Genomic DNA, 25481 nt, shown 5'->3' on the forward strand with positions numbered 1-25481 from the left:
CACGACGTGGCGCTACGGTCGTGCAATTTATCCAACAGGATGCTTCAAAGCCAGAGGAAATGCGACTACGTGTCGCTCGCAACGCGCGTTACTCGGGTACTTCAGGCTGTGCCAATTTCGAGTCAGTCAGGTACCTGAAGTAGCGCGCGCTGCGGCGAAACCGGATCGACGCTTTTTTCGCTGCGATATTCAGGTACGACCAAGTCTGAGGAGAGAAAATGAAGAAGGCAGCAAAGAAAAAAGAAGATGAAAGAAACGAAACGAGAGGTGGAAAGAACTGTGGAGGCTGCATGTTAATTGTACTTCATCAGGTGCTCTGGTGAACTCGATACCCGGCACCTGTTGGAGCGCAATTCATATGACTGTGCCCTGCTACCTTATTTCATCATCGCAGAAAAATCCGACACCTTAAGCATACAAAGTACAATTCACCGTTACGTTTTGCTCTTCGTATTTAGAATCGCGGAGGTCAGCGATCTAATCGGACCTTCAAATTTACGGTTAACTTTCAAAATTCAATTCAATTCAATTTGAAATCGAACAATAAACATTGCCCTTATTAGTTAATGTTCATCGACCGCATTGGTTGACAAAGGTAATCGTAACACCGTTGTAAATTACGATGGTTACAACTCGCGCGATGATTACCAGGAACGCGATCAAGTAATCGAATCGTTTTCTTTTTCCCGAGAATTGAGGCTGGTTGGAGGACGACGTGATCGTTATCGCCGATACGTTACAGTATCGTGTAACGTGATTAATGAACGCGATTTAATTTTGAACGCGATCCTCGTTCAATCGGTAAATAAAATTAACCGGCGCCCTGTTGTTAGGTGGACGGGCTGAAATGTTGTTATAGCGCAGAGTATCGTTTCTCTCTCAACGAGCAAAGGAGAGGAACCGTAGCCTCGTAATGTCGCGGACTAATGGGATAATGACGTTATGTGGGGTCGCGTGGCGCGTACCGAGCGAAAGAAACGAGAGACGAGATAGAACGAGAAAGAGGAACCGAAGTAACGCAATTATTCACCTCTTTGCACGGTTCCAATAGAAGCCCCAAAGCGTCGGAAAGTGGCTATTTGCGGCAGATTACATTCTTTTATTTCGGTCAGTAAACTTCCAGTCACGAAACCTGCAATGCGTGCCCGACAAAACTTACTTGGATCAATTGCGGTCTTCGCGTTTTAGTTTATCCTCGATATAACCGTTAGGATAGCCAAGCTTTTTCTACAGCTTTCTATGTTGATGGATTTATATAAATTTTTGTAACAATACGTTGTTTACAGATTGTATACATAATACTGATATAACGTTTCCAGCATGACTTCGAAAAACCTGATGTAACAGAAGTTTCTACTATTCCACCTGCATATTCGAGTAATACAAAGAACTTTATATCAAGCGTCAACGTATGGTGGCCATATTGACATCCCCTCTTCTACGCACACATTTAGTGCACACTTGCAACCTTATCTTTGTAAAGACAAACATACATATAAAAATTGTATAAGTCGATATCAAAAATATTGTTCTTAATAAGTACTATATACTTTGAACGATATAGGAATAATGGAAAGTTCGTAAACGTGTCATAGCTAACTCTTTTCAGTACTTCGAGTTGTTACGACCGTTAGACCAATATATGTACATTACGTGACGAATAAGCTGCCGCATATCGCGATTCTGTATATTTTGTATGCGGAGCACGCCCAACTTTCATTTTTATCGCCGAAAAGGTTAAAACTTGGACAGAGAGATAAGGCATTGAATCAGTGCGGCGCAATACTTGGTCAGTGAATATATAACTAGTGTCCGTGAAAGACACGTCTACACGTACGAAATAAATTAAAGCGGTATTAAGAGTCAATAGACCGTGCAAAACTGTATCAACGAGCTTTAAAAAGATATACCGACAAGTTATATAAAGACTCGTGTCCATAAAAGAGTTTTATACCGTATTTCCGGTTTATTAAAGGCAAGTTATGAACTGCCGCCCTGTACTTAATTTTACGATCTCTTGCTTTACATTTTAATCATTTGGTACTTGAAGCTATGATACAACGAGTCTAACAAGATGATCAATTTCACTTATTCAAGAACAGAAATGAAAAAAAGAAATGTTTCCGCGTAAATTCTCCCGAATTATTAGTACGTTGAATTTACATAATGCATATTCGATCGATCGGATAGCCCTGGATCGATCTGCTTAAAATAGAAAGATATTCGAGGATGGAATTCAAATTGCGAATCGAAACTTTCAAGAAAGCTAATGACGGCGAGTTTTGTACGCGTCACCAGAGGACTAAGTATATGTTTCCACTTTCATCGTTCGCTAAAGGAAAAACTTTCACATGCAAAGAACCTCTTCAAATTTTTGTTATAAGATATATACGCATTCTTACGTAATAGTCGTGAAAAACAAATTGCACGATTAACGACGTAAATAATTTACACCGGCAACGGGGCGTGGAATCAGACGCGTGTGATTCGACGTCCTCGTCGATTCCGTGAAATCACATATCGCAACTGCTCGCGAGAAATCAGCTCGCCGCAGACACGGGAATTGAGCAAAGTTCTATCGTTGTCAGAATCGCTTGTTTTTCTGTAACAGCGTCATAAAAGTTTTGGATCCATTGTGTTGGTTGCATATGAGGATATATATACATTGGAATCGTATACACACTGCATTGGTTCGATTGATAAAAATTGTATTTTTATAAATAATATTGTACATCTTATAACATACATGATTATGAAACACGTTTAATTTACAGATTGCTAGTAGCCGGCTCTTGGTCAACGAAGGGAGCCATCGATAATTGGAAGATCGTCGCAACAAATTTTACAGTATCCGCAGGAAAAATTCATGCGTGACACAAACGTTCTTCCGTTGTAGCGATAAGCGCGCAGTGTCTCTCAACTCGAATACTTGTATCGAATTCTTTAGAACGAATAAAACGAATTAAAAGTACGAACAAAGAATTCTCATTTCATTAATTGTATGTGTGTATGCGCGTATGTGAGTAACATTCATCCAGTTCGATATTCAACACCTATCCTCTTACAGTATTTCTTTACATGTTACATTCGCTATTGCGTGAACAGTCTATAAACGTTCGTAGAATCAGCGATCGTCCGTAGAATCGTGGCATTCGAAAGAAAAAGAAAGGCTTTCAAACGATCGTCGTCGGTCGGCATATCACGATCGTAGGAACGCATCGTTTATATCGATTTTGTGCAACCTTGACTGATAGTTTTCGGATTTATTTTCACGTAGACTATCAGGCCCGACCGAGGACGTCGGACCTCTCTCACACTACGCTCGAAACTCGTTGTTTTGCAGCTCGCCACGCACACAGTTCGCTAGCACGATCAATAATAAATCTCTCTCACCTGAACCGGCTATAAGCACGCCGCGGTGTATTTCCACCGCATTCTACCAAAAATCGTGGAAACATGCTTTACCGTGTGTGACGCTTTGGTTGCACGTTGTACGAACGGTGATAATCGAACCGTGAATTATTGCTCGTGAAAAATCGATGAACAACGTTAACAATTGCATTCTCGTTGGTTCTTAATTACGAAAACTCGATTTCGTCGATGGGCGGTGATTCTATCTCTCCTACTGTGTCGTTACCGAATAAATAATCGCAACACGATCGGCAAGTTGAACGGGTCGAGAAGCTCGATGTTCAGATAATCGAATGTCGCCGCGAAAATACTGTTCACTCGTTGACCTCGGTGTCCCGCGGAGGTGTTCGAAGGCTGCGCCCGAGAAAGAATTTCTCGAAGGATTTTCACGGGTTTTAGCGTACGGTCGTGAACATAAAATCCACGCGACGTGGCTTATGATTTGGTCGAGTCTCGCGAAAGGCAACGAGAACGGTCGAGAAAGGGAAAAAGGAGGACAAAGATTGCCAATGAGTAGGGAAGAGGGAAAAACGAAGGAGACGATCGAGAGAAGAAAGAGATCGACCACCGCCCTTGGTCGACACCGATGAACCAGCGTGTGAGAGAAGCGGAAAGAGACGGAGAAGGGGAAGGCCGTCGTCGGCGTCGGCGTCATTCCCGGCTCCTGCTGCAAGCTTAGTTCGAGGCGGAGGGCGTCTTGGGAGGCTGGAAGGGGTTCCATTTCAGACACTCCGGATCGATCTCTTTGTAGACGGGTCCTCGTCTCTTCACCCTCTCCTTATAGTCGTCGATCACGTCCTGAAATTATTTCAACGGTTCTCCATCGGTTCGCGTCGCTTTTCTATTCGTTTCCTGTGACACGACGACTCGACTTGCTCTCTTGGAAATCGTTCCTTTTTAGCGGAACACCTCGACCAATCGTACGGAGAAACGGTATACACTTTTGACCCTTTGACTATCGACCGCCACTTCAATTGCGATATCGCTCTTTGACCATTGGTACTTTGATTTCGAAGTCTATTAGTATTTTACCTCGACCATGAAGGGTGAGAGAAATCGAACGCGAAGAAAAGGAAGGACCGTTGCGGAACCATGCGCAATACCGTTTCTCCGTTGCGTGGCGAGTTCTGCGAGGTTGATTCCCCCCGCGGAAACTGTTTAACGTAATTTACGATCGTATAAGTTTGGAACAACGAAGCCACGTTAGTGATTTCGTAACGAATATCTGCTTTAAGAGCTGGCCTCTACGAATCATGAGATTCGATGACACACTGGAGCTGATTTGGGTGAAATGGGGAGACGTAAGACAAACTATCCTTGCACGATTAGGAGCCTCGGGGCATATTAGAATAACAATGAATGGCTTACCTGTTTCTTCAGAATGATATGCTTTCCCTTCCAGTACTTCATCATACCGAGAGCCTGCAGGGTACTGACGATGTCGTATGAGTCAATGGCCATCTCCTTGCTGATATCTGAAAAACAATATGCAAAACGGGACGAATGGATAGTGTCCAGAGATTCGAATGTCTCGGACAACGCACGATCTCCTTCTCTGTATCGGCGCTCTTAAAATAACGCGTCTTGTAAAATTAGTGAAAAGCGTGCAAGGCGTGTGCTCCGCGGCCGGTATTGTGTTACCTTTAACAGAGAGTTCCTTGCCCCCGAAATTGCAGAGGTACTGCAGCAAAACGTCCTTCCAGTAGCTACGATACGAGATCAAGCCCAGATCCGACAGGGGTTTTTCGGGCGAGCCAATCTTTTTCTCCACCCTGGTCAATAAGTAACCTGCGCAAAACATGGACATAACGTTTCGTTTTTGTTCGGTTTGTTTGGCAGAAATTTGTTCGTGCGTGATCGATGAGATATCGCGAGGGGAAAGAGGTCAATAAACGGCTGGTGAAACGCGGTGATCGATCTCGAATGTTTTAACAAAAACGACCTACGTCAAATTTTCTGACTTTTTAAAGAGCTACGTGCATTTCAGGGTCTATGTGTAACGAATATTATACAGAACTATTCATGTTTTTGCTTATTGCGGAATAAAAATTTATGTAGTCCTCGTTAAAAGCATCTCCTTTCTCATTTTGAAAAGGATAAAAATCGATTAGAAAGTGTCTTTCTCTTCTATTACGAACCCTCCGATTCGATCGTTAATCGATATTCTCCAAAGTTTATCGTAGAATTTTCCCGAATTTGTACGAAGAATGAAGTAACAACTTCTAGAAACTTGTTATCATTTCCTCCGTAATATTCTCTCGTTACTTGCGCACTACATTACGCCCTTGTGCACGGACCACTAGACAGACTATGAAATTCCAATTGCACGAGATACCGGTGGCCATCGAAGCCGCATAGGTACAGAGACCATGCGCGCGTTCACGTGCACACACATAATATACGTCTCCATCCTGAATCGACGCCACCACTATAAGCCATTTCTGGTGTCAGTGACCGACGAAGGATGAAATGCCGCGGCGCCAGGGCCGTATCGAAAAACATTTCAACTTGGTCTAGGATATGCTATTTCCATTGAGGCTAATTCATAGTAAATGTCACGAATCTATTTATAAAACTAGTTTGTAAGGACGAGAGAAGAAAACAACGATTGACGCGATAATAAGTGCGGCGATTAAAATTCCTAGCGTTTCTAAATGGAGAAGACTCTGGGAACTTGTCGAAGTATACGGCACTGGCGATGTCCGGCTGCTTCAGGAGTCTGGTTGAATGTTCGTCACGCCTCGTTTGTGTCCGATGTATCTTACGACGGTGTAGGTACCTATCCGCGAAAAATCGTCAGAAAGAACAGTCGGAAGAGAGGATTCTCGAATCGATTTCGAATATTCGTGAAATCTCGCGCTGTTCTTCCTTCTCTTAGCTATTGCAATTAGACCATGTCCGTCGATGGTACTTTCGGCGCACGAGAAAGACAAGACGGCTGAACGAATCGCGACACGAGCCGACGTTTAAGGTTTCTCATTCCTCACGCGTGAACTAATTAACTAATTAAATAAATTGCATCGGCGGTACGGGACTAAAGAGATTTCTTCGTTTATGGGTCATCCGTTATATTTCGTAAGAAGCAGACACGCGCGGCCTGTATTGATTTCGCATCGGTATGCCGTTATTCCTAAAAAGACACGCGAAACCATTGATCCGAGAATATTCAAGCGGCTATTTCAATGCAGTCTAGTAGAGAGAACTTCTGTAACGAACGTGCATGTGCACGCGAAAACGCGTTTCGAAAGGAGCTATGTCCTCGAATCGTTCGCAGCACAATGTACGTTAAATGCCAGGAAATATAGGTACGACACAGATTTGGAACTTTTGTTGGTATTTTTCCAAAAATAAAAGTCGATCGGAGTACGAGCACGACGTCGAACGAGAAAGTTTCGATGCTTTTATGCACGGAATGGGCAAACTCCGATCGACTATAGTTCTCTTTTACGTTCGAGATAACGATGGCTCTTCCGCTTCTCAGACACGTCGATGTCGGTTTCCAGAACATGCGGAAACCGTAAAGTTCAATGACCAGCAGTGGTCAGGCAAAATCCTCGCGGAAACATCTCCAACGAGCTCAGCAACGTTCCCGAAATAACCGCGGAATTCTCATTATCCGAATAATCGAGGTCAACGCGATAACAGTGTCTCGCGATTAAAGGCGAAAGAAAAAGAAGGAGAAAAAGCGGCGTAGCAAAGGTTCGGAAGAGTAAGAAAGGGTTGGAGAGAAAGAGAACATACTGCCAGGTGTCAGGAGAGCAGTACGGCAAAAGGGAGGCGAGGCGATTTTTACAGAGTATCCGAGCAGCTCACGAGGACCGGTCCTGTGCCGGGATTATTCCAGGATGTCCTGGAGGCTGAGGGGTTCAACGACCATCCTTCTCCTCCTCCTCCAGGCTGCTGGACCCCGCGCGCTACCTTCCATGGACAAAGATAGGACGGACGGTCTACCCTCTATCTCCGCAGTCACCGCCACCCTCTCCCGATTCTTTTCCACCTCCTCCTCAATTCTCTGGAACCGCGCGCTTCTGTCTCTCTCTTCCTCGTTCTTCGCGTCCCGATTTTACTACTACAGTGCGTTCTCTGTTTCTCGGTGGCACAGGGATAGCTCCAGGAAGGTAGCGGCGCATTCATTACGCGTTCGTTCAGTTTGCAGAGTTTTGGGATCGGCGCGGAACGCTGGATGCTGGCGGTGGTATAGGTGGTGGTAGAAAATCGAGCAAGAAGAAAGGCAAAGCTGACTGGAAGGACGAGAGAATAACGAGGAGGCGAGGGTCGAAGAGGAAGCGGCACTAGCAGTGGTAGCAACAGCAGGGGAGGGTGGATGGATCGGCGTGACAGCAGCTCGGTAGGGGAAAGCTTCGTGGACTCTCATACCTCTCTACTGCGTGTTGGCTGCCCTACGAGGAGGAAAAGGGCGTCGGTAGCCCTGCCAATCCTCCGCCCTACGAGGTTCCCGTGGGGCGAGGTCATCGGAGGTCATACGATCGCGAGCCCTATGCCGTTTCCAATCGAACCAGGTGGAAATCATTGTAGGGCCGGCCCGTGCTATCTCGCTGCTTGCCTCCTTTTCTCTTTCTCCTCTTTTCTCAAGTCCGAGAAGGATGCCGAGGGTGTGTCTGACCGGACAATTCGTTAGCATTTGCTAAAGTGTCAGTTATCGGTATTGTTTGATCGAACCTGGTTTGAGCGTTGTATCGACGAACGGGTATCGCGATTCATGCGTAGCATACGTCTCCTTCGATGCGGAGGTTGCAGCCACGAGTTATGCAAGCACGTGGTCCGCCTGTAACTCCGATCCAACGCCGTAATACGAGAGAACAAGAGATAGCTAAAGGACAAGAACACAGCGCGTTTCAGCAGGTAGCTAGCGAATTTCCAGGGAAACCGTCTCTATCGAATTTTTGCTAGAAATTTCTCCATGGAACAAGATGCATCAGACACACCCCGCGCGCGCCAGACGAATCCCGTTCGCGACTGTGTGCGTGTACGCGCGCCGGTACGGCGGTGCTCGTGTGTATAAGCCAACAGCAGGTAGAGCGCGGCAGCGGCCAACTGTACAGGGTTTGTGGGGGTCGATCGATGCGGCGAGACGCCGGGCGTCGCACTTTCCGCTAACCATTCCACTCCAACCTACGCTCTCCATTATCCGTCACCACTACCACCGCGAGATCCTTCCCACCACCGTGCTACCATTTTACCACCACTACCATCGCGCCGCCACTTCTAGTACCGGCAGCATCGACACACCACCATCACCACTGCCACCACCAGAGAGAGAGAGAAAGTCCAAGTAACGTCTCTTGCGCCGCGACGCGCGGCATCCCCTGTGGAAAAGCTGCAGGGCTAAAACCCCCAACTACGATTCCAACGACTCTCGTCCGACGCATAGTACGTCGACCCACAAGCCCAGCCACCTCTTTCTCTTTCTCTCCTTCTCTCGCTCTCTAGCCCCGTCCTCCCTTCTCCCAGAGTCTGACGTGCTACCCCTACGAGCGCGACCCATACTCCTGCCCCGACTCGTCGGCATCAATGAAAATGACGTCACGGCAAAAAGCCCACGTTTAATTATCAACGCTACGCTTCGCGGTGTACACGCCGGCCCGCCGCGGACGCCGGAAGAGGGTTTTCGAGTCGAGCGACTTTACGCCAACGGAGATGCTCGTAACTCACCGCCGTTGTACTTTTTTCCCCTCCTTTCTTTCTTGTTCTCTTTTCTTCTCTTTCCTTTTTTCCTCCTTTTCACGTCAGCCTCTCTTTCTCTCTTGCGAGGTTCCCAGACGCGTAAATAGGGGACAATACGGACAAACGGACCTTTCCGTTCTTTATATCCGGATCGCTGAATTTAAACGCGGCGAACAACCGAGACACGCGAATCGATCGCGTTCGCGCGTCTTAGTTTCTCTTCTCCTTCTTGCGTCTTTGAGGAACCTTCGTGTCGCATGTATCGATACCGTCGCCTCTGATCATACAGTCGTTACGTACAGATGAAACAAAACAAGACGGTCATACACGTTATCTATCCATTTACGATAACTGAACGACGAACGACGCATTTCATGAGGAGTCGCTCTTTAAAGCTTATGGCGATTTGGACTTAGGCGCCACCTTTGGATGACTGCGGTTCTTTAACGACAGGAAACCATGGAGACCGTCGTTCGTCGGGCATCGAGGTATTTCGGTAGCGCGTGCCGGACGAGGCCTTTCAATCTCAGAGACCGCAAGAGTCGAAGAGAAATCATGCCACGGAAACCGCGGAGGCGTTCCTATAAACTCCGGTTCCTAATTCGGCTATCCTTTCGATTTCATTCGGAAGGATGTCGTCATACTCTGTCTCCTTGGACTCGCCAAGGTTGAGCGGTCTGAACGCTGTAAAAACTCGTACGAGTATACTCACTGAAGTCGATCAGCAGTCGGCCGTATCCCTGGCGTTGATAAGGCGGTAGCGTCAGAATGCAGGACACGTTGTAGTTGAGAAAAGAATTCTTTTCCTGGAACATAACGAATGAAAATCTTATGTATCCGTTCTTACTGGCAATCTCTTTGGTATACATATGTACGTGTCCGAAATTACTAATAAATTATTTGTTATTTTGATATTCGTTATACGTATTACTCTGTTTGGAAATTGGATTCGATTATTTTATCGTTAGTCATACATCGTACTTGGACCACTCCCAAATCATTTATTTGACAACGCGAGGAGAATGAAAAACGAGGCGGCATCGCGGAGAGATGTCAAAGACCGAAAGAAACGATTTTTTCTTCATTATCCCGATGACGTACGGAATGAAGCCACTCTGACTATCGGGGCTGCATTTCAAAGGTCGAAAGACAGGCGTGTTTACGTGGAAAAGCGAAATAATATTTTCTCTGCTAGCACGGTCGTTAGCACGCACGACACGCTCCGCCCAGGCGACTGCGTGTGCAGTAGACACAATCGGCGGCTATTATGACGTTAACGCGACGAAAATGCGTCGCGTCGCGACCTTCGTCATGCGAAAAACACAATGGGTTAACGATATTTTGGACGACGCGACGCCTCGTTCGAGGAAATCGTAATGTGTTTTATTAAACGGTCCTTTTCTCCGTCTCTGTCCGGTCGAATTTGGCTTTTCGCAAGGAATGGTCGATCAGAGAAACGGGTGAAAACGGGATGATGGAAATATCTCGTTTTAAATATAGACCTCGGTTGCCTTGCGAATGAGCACGTCCATTTTTCGAGAACGTATTTTTACCGTGACACCAGAGTGGGCGTACACCTACGGATAGTATGCATTCTACGTGTATCGCTGCCAACGGCAGATTAGATAAATTTCGCGTGAAATTACATCTATACCAAATTCATAGGAGTGTCCACGATGAACTCGGAGTAAGGAAAACGTGGTCTGGTGACACGTGACCAAGGTTCTATGCACGAATTTCGATTATTTCGATTGTCATCGATCTTTTAGCTCTCGAAACGTTTCCCACTGAGCAACTCGGTTTGGTATATACCGAGGTGCATGCGAAGAGGTGGCACGCGTTCGACGAAAAGTAAAAAAGGAATATAGGAAAAGAAAGATCGGCACATACGTGTATGAAAAAGATAACCAATGGAGGCGACAATCGTATCGTGGGATACCAGTTCGGCTAGGTAACAACAGTCTATCGCAATACAGAAGAAAGGAAGATCTCCTTTAATTCGTCGTGCCAAAAAACAGGCCGTTTCGCTTAATCTCGGAAGCTGAATTATCGACCGCGTTTTTACGATAAGCTTCGTTTATCACCAACTACGGACAAAGATTTCCAATGGAAATTGGGCTATCTTCGAAGATCGCGTAGTTGGCTCGAAGGAAAGTTCGTCGCGTTTCACGGTTCCATGGTTGATACTTTTGGGAGCATAGCGCATAGAGTCCGCCGTCGTTAATCATTGCACGCCCCTTGGTCCCATTTTGTCTGGCAGCAGTGGGCCCAGTACGACTCGAACACCCGGTATTTCCGGCTGTGGCAGCCGTGCTGTTGCTAACTGCCGAGTGGGGCAGCAACGGTTCGAAGGACACAACTCGAGAAGACTCGCCCATGCTTGTACAGGCACGTCTATGTACAGTACCTGGTTGTGTGTCTGTGTTGGTCGTAGGATGAGAAAGGAGAGCCATATACAGGGTAGAAAGAGATTCTGGTAGAGGGAGGGGTGAAAGCGCAGAAAAGAGAAGAAAGGTGTGGGCCCTATATACGAGTGTGTCGTAGACAGCCATCTCGATAGACTAGTCAGTCGATCTGGCGGACCAATTGCTAAAAGCTAAAGACGAAATACGCCAGAGTCGCGATATGCGACTCGGATAAATTTTTAGAAAGACGAAGAGATCCGGAGAAACGTGTTCGTGGCATCTGAGAGCATTGGAGAGGGACACAGAGAAAAAGGAGAGACGAACGCGAGCTGGTGAGAAGGAGAGGAGAAGAGTAGAATCTGGGGCCCGCGACGTCCTTGGGCCAGTAGTCTCTGCTCCACTCAGGGACGTCTCCGAGTCCCCACTGTACGAGTTCCACGCAAGAAAGCCCCTTACACATCGCTTTTCCTCCTTTTTTCCTCTTTTTTCGTTTCTGTCTGCTCGTCCCCCGGAGAGAAGGCTACTGCCGACGACGAAACGATTCGACGAAATCGATCGGCCACGCCGGCTCGAGTCACGTCGTCGCGAAACTAGCCGTGTCTCTTCGAGTCTTTCTGCTTAAGGAGAGGAAAATCGCGGTCGATCGATTAACGTTCGACTCCATGAGTCAGACGCTTGGATCGCGAGCCTCTTTTCGAGCCTGACATTCCAAAAGCACGACGCTCGATTCGAGTCTACGCCAAGATGAATTCGGTACAGCTTCTTTTATAGATATAGCGGACCGGAGAATCGATACTCGGTCTCCTCCTGTCTCTTTTCATCCACGAAACGCGGCAAGGTGGCGCGTATTAATCGCCACCGGTGACTCTGACCATCCGGACAACCAATCGTCCTTCCATTCTTCGATACGAATGCCTCTAGGTCGAAATAACCAACAAAAAGTTACTTTCGTATTGGAAATATCCGATGCCCTACAGACGAACGCGCTCGTCGGTGCATAATCATGGCAGCCAAAAGCGTGCGATTACTTCCATAAATTACAGACGTCGAACGAGAGGACGGGTCGAACGCTATAAATTTTTCCGTATCGCATTGCGATTACGCCTCGCAGCGACGATTCTCGATCGAATCTTCGCGCTATTTCTTCCGCTTTTTTTTCCTCCTGGAATTCTCCTTTGGTTGTTCACCGGACGATCGCGAGTCTCACGATCAAAACGACGCGACTCGACTCGCGGTCGATGATAAGGAACGCGTCGCGTCGTAGATTCCTATCCAACGATCTCTACAGCGGTCGTTATCGATCGCGACCGCGGTCGTAGAAAGCAGTTGTCTAACGTCGATCGTAAAAGGCTTTCGACCGGTCCGTACTCTTTTCTGCGTATCGTCGCGTCATGAAGTAAGAACGCGCAACGACAGAGGCATCGGAACGCAACCGATCGACCGGCTGTTCGTTCTGTCTCACCTCGATCCCCGACCGCTTATAAACACGTCGCATAGGCGGGACATTGCTGCGCAAGTGATATATACGCGTAGGTGAACGAACGTCTACGTGGCGGGGTAACGAGATCTAGCTAATAATCCTCTCTTTTCCTTTCTCCCGGCGGACTTGTCGCGACAGAGAGCTGTTCGCACTTGCGGCAATTTCGTATCACGACATTGGAATTCAAAGAGAGTTTATCGATTAGATACGATAATGAGGTTACTAGAGGTTAGCGTAACAGGGATAAAAGCAAGGCTAATTTTCTTATTGATCGTTTAGCAGCCAAGTTACTCTGTTTTCGATTGCTTGATGAATTTCTCGATGGTACATGGTCGGCATATGGTGTGAACGTTGCTTAAAGGTTATACAGTTCTTCGCGACGGTCACTTCTATATTTAGATGCACCGAGTTTCCTCCTCCACTTTCTTTATACCGAACAAAGCGTTCCTCTCGACATACGGGGTGTACGCGAAGTTCCGTGTACTCGGCGAGATCGGAACGCGAGAAATTGACCGCTTTCACGTACGAGTTTGCTTCTAATGGGGCAGAAAATATTCGCTACAAGGCAATCTACGAAAATGTTCACGAACTAGCTGCTAGGAGAAATTTCTTTAACGTCCAAACGCATCTTTGTTCGTTCGCGATTGTACCGATGACAACTGGGATTTATAGCCAGTTATGGACAAAAATAAAGTAAAAAAAGGAATAAAAAGATGGACCATCGATCCAGAAGCTAGAGAGTTCTCGGTCGAACGTATCTGATGAGGGCTGTCCCTTGGGACATTGTAAATTCAATATCAATGGAAGGTACGTATTCGAAAAAGCAGAGGGTTTAACGGCTCTATGGTTTAACCCAGGTACACCATCGTCCCTCTAAATCCAAAGAGAAATTGTCACGACTCTCCGATAGGTTTCCGCTTGTCCATCGTCCCCTGTGCGAAAAATTTTGCGGACTTATTAATTATCTCCGTCCCTTCGCTCCCCTCGCTCCTTTCGAGCGAACACCGCTTTCCTTTTGGCCCGAACCCAAAGCGCGTTCGTCCGTTCGCTTGTTCGCTCGGGACCCCTTGTACATTTCCTGCGTATACATATACCGTTCAACGGTAAATTAATCCAACGGACCTTCATTCAACGTACAGCCGAAAGTCCTTTGTACATCCAAGGAAAAGTTGAAACTTTCCTCGGACTCTAGTAACTAGAGTGGAGTTTGTTGACACGGTCAAGAGTATCGAAACATTTCTTGTTTTCCGTGTTCATACGACCACTCTTTGGTACAATGTCAATGCGAACATAACTGTATCGAAGACTATAGATTGGAAGTTTCTTCGACGTAGCTGTTCGTGATGGCTCGTTGATCATAAAACGAAGACGCAGCGCTGCTCTGCCTGGAATGGTAAAGAATTTCGAAGTGGCCATTTCTACGGCTGGAACAATGAGCTTTTATACGATCCTACGGTATTGAGAAAAGGAAAGCTCTTGTGTCGATATCTGATCAATGCCGCGGCGATGTCTATTAATTCCGTGGACGAGTGGAACGCTGTAGACGTATACGTTGTTTAATTCCACCCATGCGCAAACGGATGCTACAGGGACGATGTGGACGTCAGAGACGTAGTTAGACACGACCGGAATATGGGCTTCCCCCTCGAGAAATGTATTTTTGTCATTAGATTAGTGCTCGCTAATCTCGGACGCCGTTGAAAAACGCGAGATCGAGCAGTGTGTGTGTATAACTCAATTCTCTGTTCGTTCGCCCGCGAGTATTTTTGCAGCGATGTAAAACGAAACTGCGTAGAGATGCGATCGTCGAGGACGGTTGGCCGAGAACAAAGGTCAAGGTCTAAAAGGAAAACTAGCAGTAACATCCGAAGAACCTGTCGGACCTGGTGGAATCGGCATAGGGCGACGACGATGTCGCGTTTGATGTCGCGACACGGGTACCGTGCGCTCGGACGTACTCGGCTCGGGAAACATCAGTAGGAAGCCTAGCCACGTGGGTTTTTTTTTGAATACGTTCGTAACCAAATGATAGAAAGAAACAGAAAAGGTGACGTGCAAAAGATGGTACAGGAAACTGGAAACCACGACGACACACTTGCGGCTCTCTATCATGAGACACGACGTGGATAATGACATCGTGGTCGAGTACGCGCGAAAAGAGAATTAAAGGGGCGGAGGGTAAAGAGGAACAGCATGAAGGAGAAGCGCAAGCAAAATTCGTAGCGACGACATAGCGAACGTAAGGAGATGTAGGAGATGAAAGAGGAGAAGGAGAATGAGAAGGAAGAAAGAGGAGGACTAGAGCTAGAGCTCTACCCTACCCCAACTTCTGGGGACGATGTGTATTCGGCGGGATTTGGTCGTGTGAACAGGACTGTCTGGCATCGATCGACCCCGGTCGGGGTGAGGTTTTGCAGGGAGGAAAGAGGAGAGGTCGAGGGGAAGTCCGACCGAGGTGGATGGAGGTGGAGGGTTGGGCGAGCCTACCCCAACCTCTTCTCCAAGAGGCTGCCGCGTATCGTATCGACGACCTCTACTACTACTCGTCCTCGTACTCCCTATGTTACCCTACGTCATCCCTTTCCTTTTCTGCTTTCCTGCAGTCCCTTTCGCGCGCCACCACCTCTCCCCTTCCACTCTCTCAATCCATTTTCCGCCTCGCACCACGCCTGCAGGATATTTTTAAGGAAAATTGACCGATTCTTTGACTACCTTCTTTCCAGCTGCTTTTCTCTTTGTCTCCTTTATCTTCGCCTCTGTCCCTTCGTTCGTCCTTTCTTTTCCTCGTCGACTTGTCCTTTCGCGGCTTTCTACTTTCGTCCTTCGGATCGTTTATCTTTTCTATATGTTGTCCAGTCGTCTCTTCCTTCCTCGCGTTTACCCGTCCGTTTTTATACCTCATAGGCGACGCGTTTTATAATTCTCTTCCAGCGGCTCCATAACAAATACATTTATCTGCAAAATCAAATTTTTCCGCCATTCAAAGAGATCCTCCGGCGTTTATATTTAGCCTCCATCCTCCACTCTTGCGTTCCCCGCCTCTTCAGTTACCGCTCTGTCTGATCCTTTCCTTCTTTATACATCGTTCGGGTATAAACGCCTCGGGCTCCAACTATTTACATATTATGTACAACCAGCCCTCATCCTCGTTCCTCGAAAGGGTAGAAGCGTTCGCCTCGCTAAATTTCCCCGCCGCGTTAACGGTTGATACGATAAAAATCGTTCTGATTCTAGTCGACATGGTCTCATCACAAACGTACTTCTTAAAACCACTGTACAGTCGCGTATTCGACATACACCCATCCCATGTACGGTTGTCTTATTGTCGAAACGAAAGAACCACTTAGAAGGAGACAAAACGCAACAATTTTCAGAATAACATCCTCATCCGTTTAAATTCCTCCATGACTTTCTTCTTTCTTCCTCCCCAACGATTCATATAAATTTTTTCTTTCCTTTTTTGCTCCTCTCGTTTCACGATCCTCCGCGTTCTCTCTTCGCTTTCATTCGTATTTGTGCACACGCTTTTGCCGAATCCTCTGCTCTTTCAGAGATATAAATGCTGTCAGATCCTGTCTATTTATTGCGTTGCAAGCATCGGCCCAACGTCGTTCTTCGACCTGCAAATCTGTCTCTCTTTTTGCAAGCTCAGAGATGGGTACCTCCCTCTTAATCCTTTTCTCTGCGCCGCGTATTCCCTTTTACCTCTTTTCTATTCGTTTCTTCTGCCTCTCTCCTTCCTCTCTCATTCGCTCGTTCGTTTCTAGAAAGTACCCACTCGCTCCATTTCTGTATGCATTATTCAGGACATATACAGTGGAACGGTTCGTGACGGGCTAACTGGCGCACCACCGGAAGTTAGGCAAACGAGTCCTGAGTAGCCGTGGATCGTCGCGACTTCGCGGATACACCGTCTACCGATTCTCAACGCCTTTTCCACTGTGTTTTACTACCGTAACTTCGTAAAGCTTTCAGAACTTTTCTTACAAAAGGCAGGAATTATCATCGTTCTTTACTTACACCACTAACGGCAGCATTTCGATCGGACATTCTCCGTGTCTATTTGTCGAATTCGATAGAGTAACGTGATTAGAATACACCATGTCGCGTCTCACAGATTTATTCTCGCTTTTAAGACACTCTCCGCTGTCCCCATCGAGAGACACTCTTTCATCCGTATCATGGCAGCAGGAAAGGATGAGTGTATTGTCGTGTGTAGGTGCCGGTGTTCGACATGCGTGTCGTGTTCCTCGTCGTTCTTTTTTTTCTTCGTTCACGCGGGATCCTGTCTGGAATACCTACGTAAGAGGATATGCCAGCGTCTCGTTTGCTCGGAACACGCCGCATACGCTCAGCTTGCGTATATTCTTTCTTTGCCACCGAGACTCGAATCTTCTTGCTCTGAGACGATGTCTGGCCGGGGATATTGAAAGTAGATACGTCTTCATTGACGTATTAATTGGAGGAGCTTGCTTTTCGAAAAGTATCGAGTTCCTGTCGTCTTAAACTTTTTTCAGTTTCGTACTCGGTAGGTTAATTTTTACTTTGTTCCTCCGAAAGATTGCAAACGATTTTCGATTGTGGAAACGAAAGGATCGGACAGTGTACATCTCTTGGGGATTTTTCTGCTAGAAAATCGTAGTACGGAGAACGCGTTCAAGTATGTATATTCAAGTATAACGAAGGAATCCTCTCGATTACACGCATCGTTTATAATTCGATACGTGGAGGATGATCGGTGGAATCGAGCACGAAGGTTATCGAAAATCTCGTTTTACTAGAACAGCCTGCTGGATCCTCGGACAGTGGAAGGTATATACAAGGATTTCAGGAGCAGGACAGGGCCCCGTTGTGCGTATCTTGGACCCGATGGCCCCGAAAACCGGTTCCGTCTGGATTTCACGTGACACGCGTTTCTCCTTTTTCGGGGATCTAAAGGAATACGGACCTCGCGAATATATAAACTGTATTGCATTACGATTACGAACGTCATTATTGTCCGTGTCGTAAACAACAATTATAAGCGTCATAAACGTATTACGTCCGTTACAGACACGTTTAATTCAATGAGCTCTCGCTTACACCGAATCTGCGTACGAACGCTAGATATGGCCCTTTTCCTACGTAATACGTACGACGTTACGCTCCTATCGCGATATTTAACCGTTTCGAAGCTCGCTTCTTTCTTTATCGCTTTCTCTTTCTCAATATTTTCCTTTAACCTTCGAGGGCGAGTAGGTCCTCAAGGTGATACGAAAAGAAGCCAGGGGTTGAGAGAAGGTTGAGACGCAGAGCGATGAACGAGAAAGAGGCAGGGGTTTCTCGAAATTCGCCGGAGAAGCTTCTTTTCATGTTTCAGTAATCACGGCCGGAAGCTGTAAATGTTCACGCCTCGAATCGACCCCCTTTTAATTTCTGCTCGGCTGCTTCGGAATTGATAAAAATTCTACGTCACACGCAGGATGAGCACACCGAGTGGCGCGTTAATGTACCAAAGGGAGGCGTGGACGGCGTGGTTAATAACGAAATTTATAAATTCAGTAGGTGCAACGCCGCTCGCTCGCTCGTTTTGCCCCCCTCGCTTTCGCGCGAAAACTTCCACCGGATTTCTCGCCTCTCAACGTGTTCACCGTATGCACATTGCCACGCAGCTCGTTCGACGAAACGTGGGGCGAATCATTCAAGGTCGCAGCTAGCATCGCCCAAGGTCAACGTCTAGATTTCCCCGAGTTAGTTCGCTGCGCCGGGTCAATGTACGGATTACTCAAGGTCAACGGCTGTCTAGCCCGGGTCAATGGCCTCCAGTCTCAAGGCCAATGTCCGGATTATTCGAGGTCGACCAAGGGGAGAACCGCAAGATACGAAGAAGAAATATCCTAGCGTACTACCGGACAGTTCGTTCGATCAATAGATTCCGCGAACGAGACTCCCCTTTCCTCCATCTCCACGAATCGTTCGAAAGACAATTCGAGTCATCTGTCTCGACCGAGCGGTCGCGAAACGATTGTTTGAAAGGGAGAGCCAGGAGGGCAAGTAAAATTCAATTTGTCCAGGTAAATATCGCAGTTGGCGAATTTGAAAATTTTCGTTAATACGGAAACGACGAGACATTGAGCGAGTAGATAACAAAGAGATTTAACAGATGGGCAACGGCGAAGTTCGTGATAGCAAAAATGTCGTGGAATGGAGATGATGCAAGAGAAAACTTGGAAAAGAAGTTGAAAATTTTGGAGGTTTCAGGTACCATGAAGAAATAAGATGAGAAACAAGAGAAGGAAAGAAGAAATGGCGCTGGTGCAGAGAGAAGGACGACGCGGTGAGAGCATAGAAAGACGTAAGAGAGAGGTAGCAGCAACGGGAGTAGGAAGTGTCGGACGAGGAGGAGGAGGTGGTGGAAGAGGAGGAGGAAATAATAACGACCCCGACGTCGCAGTGCCGCAGAAAGGTTGACGACCCGATGCCAGGCGACGCCCTCTCTCCCCTTGCTGCCCTACCATCCCTTCTCCATCGTCCTCTGCAACCATCATCCCCCTTGCAGCAGCTACCACCACCGCCCTCGGCATCCCCCACTCGTCTAAACCATCCACCTGGTACTGCACGTCGTAAGCGCATAGCGTACGTACGCCAGAGCCACCCACCCCCGTCATCCCTCTCTCAGTACGTCGCCGCCACCACCACTACCATCACCACCACCACCACCACCACCACCACCACCACCACCATCACCCTACGACCGTCTGGCCAGGGTCGGGGTCATTGAACGTCTATAAAGATTTTGACTCCACGTTACTGCTACTGCTGCTGTGCCGGCGTCGCCGCCGCCACCGCTGTTACGGATGCAGGAAGCGGAGAGCCACGGAGTACGCCTTTTTGTAAGGTGTGTAACGCAATCTGTTGTCCTGTAAGAACATGTTTTCGGCTCTTTTGTTGTAATTCAAGCGGAACGATCGATATCGAAATTATAGAATTATCCGATTTTCGCGAGATTGTCGCAGCTAGCTAGAGAGCAATGATTCGAGGGACGATGAACGTTCAGTGTCCCTGGAATTTCGAGAACCTGGCTGAAGAGATGAATGCGCTGCAAGTATTTCAGGAACAATATCGAGTTACGTAGGAAGAACGTGTTTAGCGAAGGAAAATAAAGCTCGTTCGAAATTTTCTAAGAAGACAGGGGAACAAATGTCGACGTGGAAAATACGCCAAGTACCAAAAAAAGATCGGGGTATTATCTGATAGAAGGATGAGAATTTTGCAGAGACAAGAAGAACGAAAGAGACAGGCGTAAACGTTTGCGTGGGGCTGGAGGAAATTTTCGTCACCCTTCCTCCCTTAGTGAAAAGGAGTGGGAAGGTGTAGATTGGCGCGTCTTGCCAGGGTCAGAGGTCATTGAACGTCGGTAAAGATTTCGACTCCGGCGATGCTGTTCCGCAGTAAATAGGCGTGCGTAGCGCACGGCGCTCTCCCACCGACATCCTGGCCAACCAGACCAGGAGTGCTCGGGTAAAGAGGGGTCACGGATACGAGACACCCTATTCGCAATACACACCCTCGTTCGTATAATCCCTACAGGCTACGTGAATGCCATTACGGGCCTAGTAAACCACAAAATAAAAACAAAAGTAATCTTCTCCTCTTGAATATCAATTTTTACGATCATCGCGGATATCTTATTCGCTTTGGAGTTGCGATTCTTAAGTTATGTCTCTTTAATGAATGACGTCTACTTTAAAATGTATCAAAAGTTCCCTTTCCCTGAATAGTTTTAATGCCTGCGACGAGACGTAGTAATGGATAGAAAAGAAAAGGTCGAGGTACGTCATATTTTGGTGTATCACTGATCAAAAGAAGAGTACAAAGGCGAGATAAAACGTCACATTGTAATAGGCTAAACGATTTTAATATCAACCATGATGGTCGTACGATAGAGACGCCTACCACGTAAACGTGGGCACCGTTTACGCAAGTGCTAACAGACACAAGTAAAAACAACAGACACCATCGTTCATGCACAGTCGCGCACGTACAAGCACGTGCTCGGCATTAATATCGCCGTTGGTAACTTGTCGCTACGAGATCCGTGCTAATAAGAAACGCCCCGAGAACTTTTCTTTTATACCTCGCTTGATTTTATTTTTTAACAGCATCGAATACAATCAACAAATGCATGGTTCATTGGCATTCTTCGCTTTTGCTACATCGCAACGTCTCTCGTTTGAATTTAGTAACCCGTCGTTTGCACAATTCGTATTGGAAAATAATATCTTAACCTGATAAATGATTTATGAAAATATTTGTCCAGAGTTTCACAACAAGAAGACGCTTGCATCATTCGTTCTCCTACAACTTACTTTATAATTTAACGCGTATTGCGCAAATGTTAATTAAAATCCACGTCGAAAGATATTATTTGGTTGGTTGTTTACCGTAAATGTTAGCATTAAAAAATGTATATTATGGTCAAGAGTACTTTTCTTTTATATCGCTTTTTTTTTATTTAATCACATGAAGTAAAAAACTCACCTTGCTGAAGTAACCGACGGTGTGACAACCTTCAGAATCGCCAATAGTCATCACGTAAAAGAGGAAAGGTTCGACGTCGTAGTACAGAGTCTTGTGGTCCAAGAAAAATTTTGCCAGCAAACAGAGATTTTGGCAGTACTGCTTATAGCGTTTCCCGTCAACCTCCCACACACCTATCTTATCCTTTCTGTGTACAGAATGAAACACAGAATATATAAAAAGGAGACAAGAGAAAATATATAAACGCCTGCATTAGTTATACTTATTTACTGACCTATACACTTCATGACCGGGCGGATGTCTCCATAAACATTTCTCTCGGTGCCTCCTTAGAACTTGACGACTTTTTGCGTATCGCAAGCAGTATTCACATAAATAAAGTTTTGGAGCGCGACTAAACTCCTCCGGATATGGACTTTGGTACCATACCTCCATCTCCCATTTTCCCATCTCGATGACTCGCGTGCCACCACCATTTCTGCCTTCGCCATCATAATCTAATTCTTTTAATTCCTTCTCCTATAAGAAAAAACATTGTATAATTCATATGAGTAGAAAGTAAAATAGAAAGTAGTACTTCCCAACTTACAATTTTTTCACTAGCGATTGCTTGCGCTTCCATAAACAATTTTAAATCGTATTCTGGTGTTAAATTCGTTAAACGTGGTTGACGATCTTTTTCGTTTCCTTGAAGTTCGCAACTGCTATCGCTTTCGTTTCCATCGCCACTGTTTCCCTTCCACTTGTTTCTCATTTCCCGCACTTTTAGCTGATAATTGCGCTGTTCTGTTGTTTGGTGTAAACCTTTCGGAGACTTTTTCGCCAAACATGCTACAGCCTTTTTCCTCTCTTCTTCTCTTTTCTTTCTATCTTTATAAAATTCTCTGCAAAGAAAACAGAAAAAGACTGCTTACTTTCTAATGCACCGGTAGAGCATGTTTACTATATCCCAATTAAATCTCACTTACACACAAGTTTGTGGCGTAGTGTTATGGTACAGAGGACATGCTTCTAAAGTGAAATGCGAGTCGAGCTTTCCGGAAAGATGACCCCGAGAATCGCATGTTGGCGCTAGAGGACATTCTCTCTCCTTATTTACGCGTGTACGACCATAATTGCCTTGTCCAGATCTTCCGCTAATAGCGTTCGACGTACTACTATTCTGTGATATTCTGTTGGACCCGGACGAGTGTCTGGCAGCGGTGCTAGGGCCGGCACGTTTCACAGGTGATTTGCTGGTACTCCTCTTGCTCTCAGCTACTCTCGATAAATCACACCGGATCAGGGGAATTTGCAGGATACGTTTACACGCTACCGTTTCCGTACCTGAGAACCATACTGCCGCCGTAAGCAAAAAGACTGTATCTGCATCTTAGGACACCTTGGACATGCTTTTTTGTATACGAAATGTTTGTCCCATCGACCAGAAGATTCCTACGAGCCACATATATGTCCAATCCATCCATCCAGAACCGCAAATACTGCATTTTTGTGTTAAGGAGGCAGCATAGAGTCCTAAATCCACCGCCTGCAGAAAATTCTCTACCCGCCTCTTTTCAAGATACTCATGCTAAGAATTCTGACTTTATCCAATTAGCTAATCAAAATGTATCTAGAAATATTTACTACGAGAGAACGGTGGTACTACAGTAACAATCTATCTATACATATTGAAGTTCGCAATAAGGTTGCTATAAAAGATCGGTAGGAAGAACTAAACTTGTGAAGAGAGAAAATACGAAAACGGTTAATTAATATAATTTCCAAAGCAACGTTGTCCAGTACAAATCGATACAGGAAAAAACAAACCAAAACTAATACATACTCAGGATATGCAACTAATTATACTTGTAACGAATAAAACATGTTAGATAGTATTTAAAAGATATCAATTCTTTAAACGTAAACATAACACATAAAGAGATAGGAAGGAAATATAAGCTTAGTAATGAAATATCGCATTCAATAGCTAATTATATAAAATATATATACAAAATATATTCGTACCTGTATCAGATTCTGAGTCGCTGGCCGCTTTTGTTTGAAGATGAAGAAACTTGCTACCTTTCCGAGTCTGGAGCTTCCGTTTGCCTTTACTTGTTGCTTTCGTCGCACCCGGTTCACCATGTTCATCCATCTCTTTTTCACTAGCTGATGCGTCGGCTTCATCTTCGCTCTTTATTGTACCTATAAAGAAGCAAAATAAAAAACACGTTCTGTTTATTTATAAAAAATGACCACAGTTAATAATATCAACTGTTAGTTACCTTGTCGTTTCGTACACTTTTGTGGTTTTACAGGAGCAACTGTTGCTGAAGGCCGCTTTAGTGGAACATTTGTAGCAGCACCTACTGTTGTACTTGGCTGAGTATCTTTTTTCTTCACTTGTGGTTGTGGGCTTGCAACGCTTTCTGACGATTCAGAGTCAGTGCTGCTATCTGTCGAGCCTGAAGAACCTGATCCTGCAGAACAACTCTTTGAACTTGCGGAGCTATCTGACTTCTGTGATTGTGCAGCCTTGGTTAATAAACCTAACACAATAAAATAATTAATTGGAAATTATTGTATATATATAATTATATATAATGATTGTATATGTTATGAAATGATGTCACATTTACGTACTAGGTCTATTTGGAGCAACTGTTTTCTGTTTTGCGTCATTTGGTTTTGATTTAGATTGCTGATTTTTTGGATATTTTGCAGAACTATTTATAGTCTTAGCTGAATTAGCTTTTGTTGGAATACCACTGTCACTTTCACTACTATTTTCAGGGCTGAATATGCTTTTCTTTTTCAATTTCTTTTGTACAGGCTCTGAAATTGTTTTTGTGGATTTATCAGGAACTTTCCCATTAGTACTTGTAGAGGCTGTCGGAAAAGTATATTATTAATTATTGAATGAAACTAAAGTTGCTTTAAATAAATGATTTTAAATATATATATTCTTACTACAAGGCTTGCTTGGCTTGTTAGCAACTGATTTAGAATTTAGTACATTTTTTTGTTGACTTGTAGTAGCTATTGATTTAGCAGGTGGTCTCTGTTGTTTAACAACAGGTGCTACTGTAGCAGTTGCTTTTGGTTTAGCTGGCGGTTTTCTCTTTGCTGTTGTTGTTTTTACTTTGCTTGGCGATTCTTCTGATTCCGAAGAATAGACTACAGGTCTATTCTTTGGCGGTACCCTTTCTTTGTTTTTATTTTCTATAGATGGAGCAGTAACTGTGTCAGTTTTGGATTTGCCATGCCTATTAGGAGGAAGTGTTGTTTTCTTCTTTGTCCTTTCTGTATCAGATGCTTTTTGACTATTAGCAGAACTGCTAGAATTTTCTGAATCCGATGAACTAGATTCACTGCCTGAACTTGAAGAACTACTGGATGAAGAACCAGAACTTGTTGTTGAGGTGGATTCTGAACTAGTGGCCTATCATTAATAATAATAACATATACATTAATTCAGATTTATATGTAATATAAACTATGAAATCAAAGTGATTGTATAACCTGTACAAGATGTATATACCTTCCATTTTGAAGTCATTTCTATAGTGCTATCTATTAAATAAGCAACAAACGGTATTTAACATCATTTCTGCAATAATATCTGTACTCCTTCCAGACATGTACGGAAGAATTATTTACAATAAATCTGATTAAAGCAACAAACCTTCTGTTTTATATTTTGGCTCACACACAACAAACTCACAACATACTAACCATACCATATATCACAGTTCTGCGCAGAAGTAATATGATCTTAGGGCTAGTTTGAAAATGATAGAACTATTTTGTCCTTCTCTTTCTCTTTGTATATAATATTTTAGCTGATTTGCAAGTCATTGCAGAAATAACTTTTATTGAATGTTAAGGTTTAAATATCTCAAATTATTTCTTAAATTTTAAGAAAATGAAAAAAATGAGTAATTTGTTAAATCGTAAGATGTATGTTCCTTGCCATATTTTATATAGTTCGTGATTTA

General features: G+C 45.1%; 1 protein-coding gene across 3 annotated transcripts; it reads right to left on the reverse strand.

The window, feature by feature from the left end:
- Nucleotides 1–2691: 2691 nt before the first annotated feature.
- Chm (lysine acetyltransferase chameau) lies at nt 2692–25222 on the reverse strand. 3 transcript variants are annotated; one of them, XM_072008859.1, is made up of 13 exons: nt 25025–25222; nt 24454–24925; nt 24127–24372; nt 23769–24032; nt 23509–23688; nt 22470–22758; nt 22091–22385; nt 21776–22020; nt 21502–21688; nt 9809–9902; nt 5053–5199; nt 4780–4886; nt 2692–4209 (listed from the first exon to the last, which is right to left on the reverse strand). In XM_072008859.1, exons 1-13 carry the CDS (start codon nt 25040–25042, stop codon nt 4087–4089), a joined length of 2667 nt encoding a protein of 888 aa, XP_071864960.1. In that variant the 5' UTR covers nt 25043–25222; the 3' UTR covers nt 2692–4086. The 3 variants fall into 3 exon arrangements, with proteins under 3 accessions (XP_071864960.1, XP_071864959.1, XP_071864958.1); XM_072008858.1 differs by having other exon boundaries at nt 22470–22827; XM_072008857.1 differs by having other exon boundaries at nt 22470–22839.
- Nucleotides 25223–25481: the final 259 nt, after the last annotated feature.

Source organism: Bombus fervidus, chromosome 8 (assembly GCF_041682495.2).
Source record: "Bombus fervidus isolate BK054 chromosome 8, iyBomFerv1, whole genome shotgun sequence".
NCBI lineage: Eukaryota > Metazoa > Arthropoda > Insecta > Hymenoptera > Apidae > Bombus > Bombus fervidus.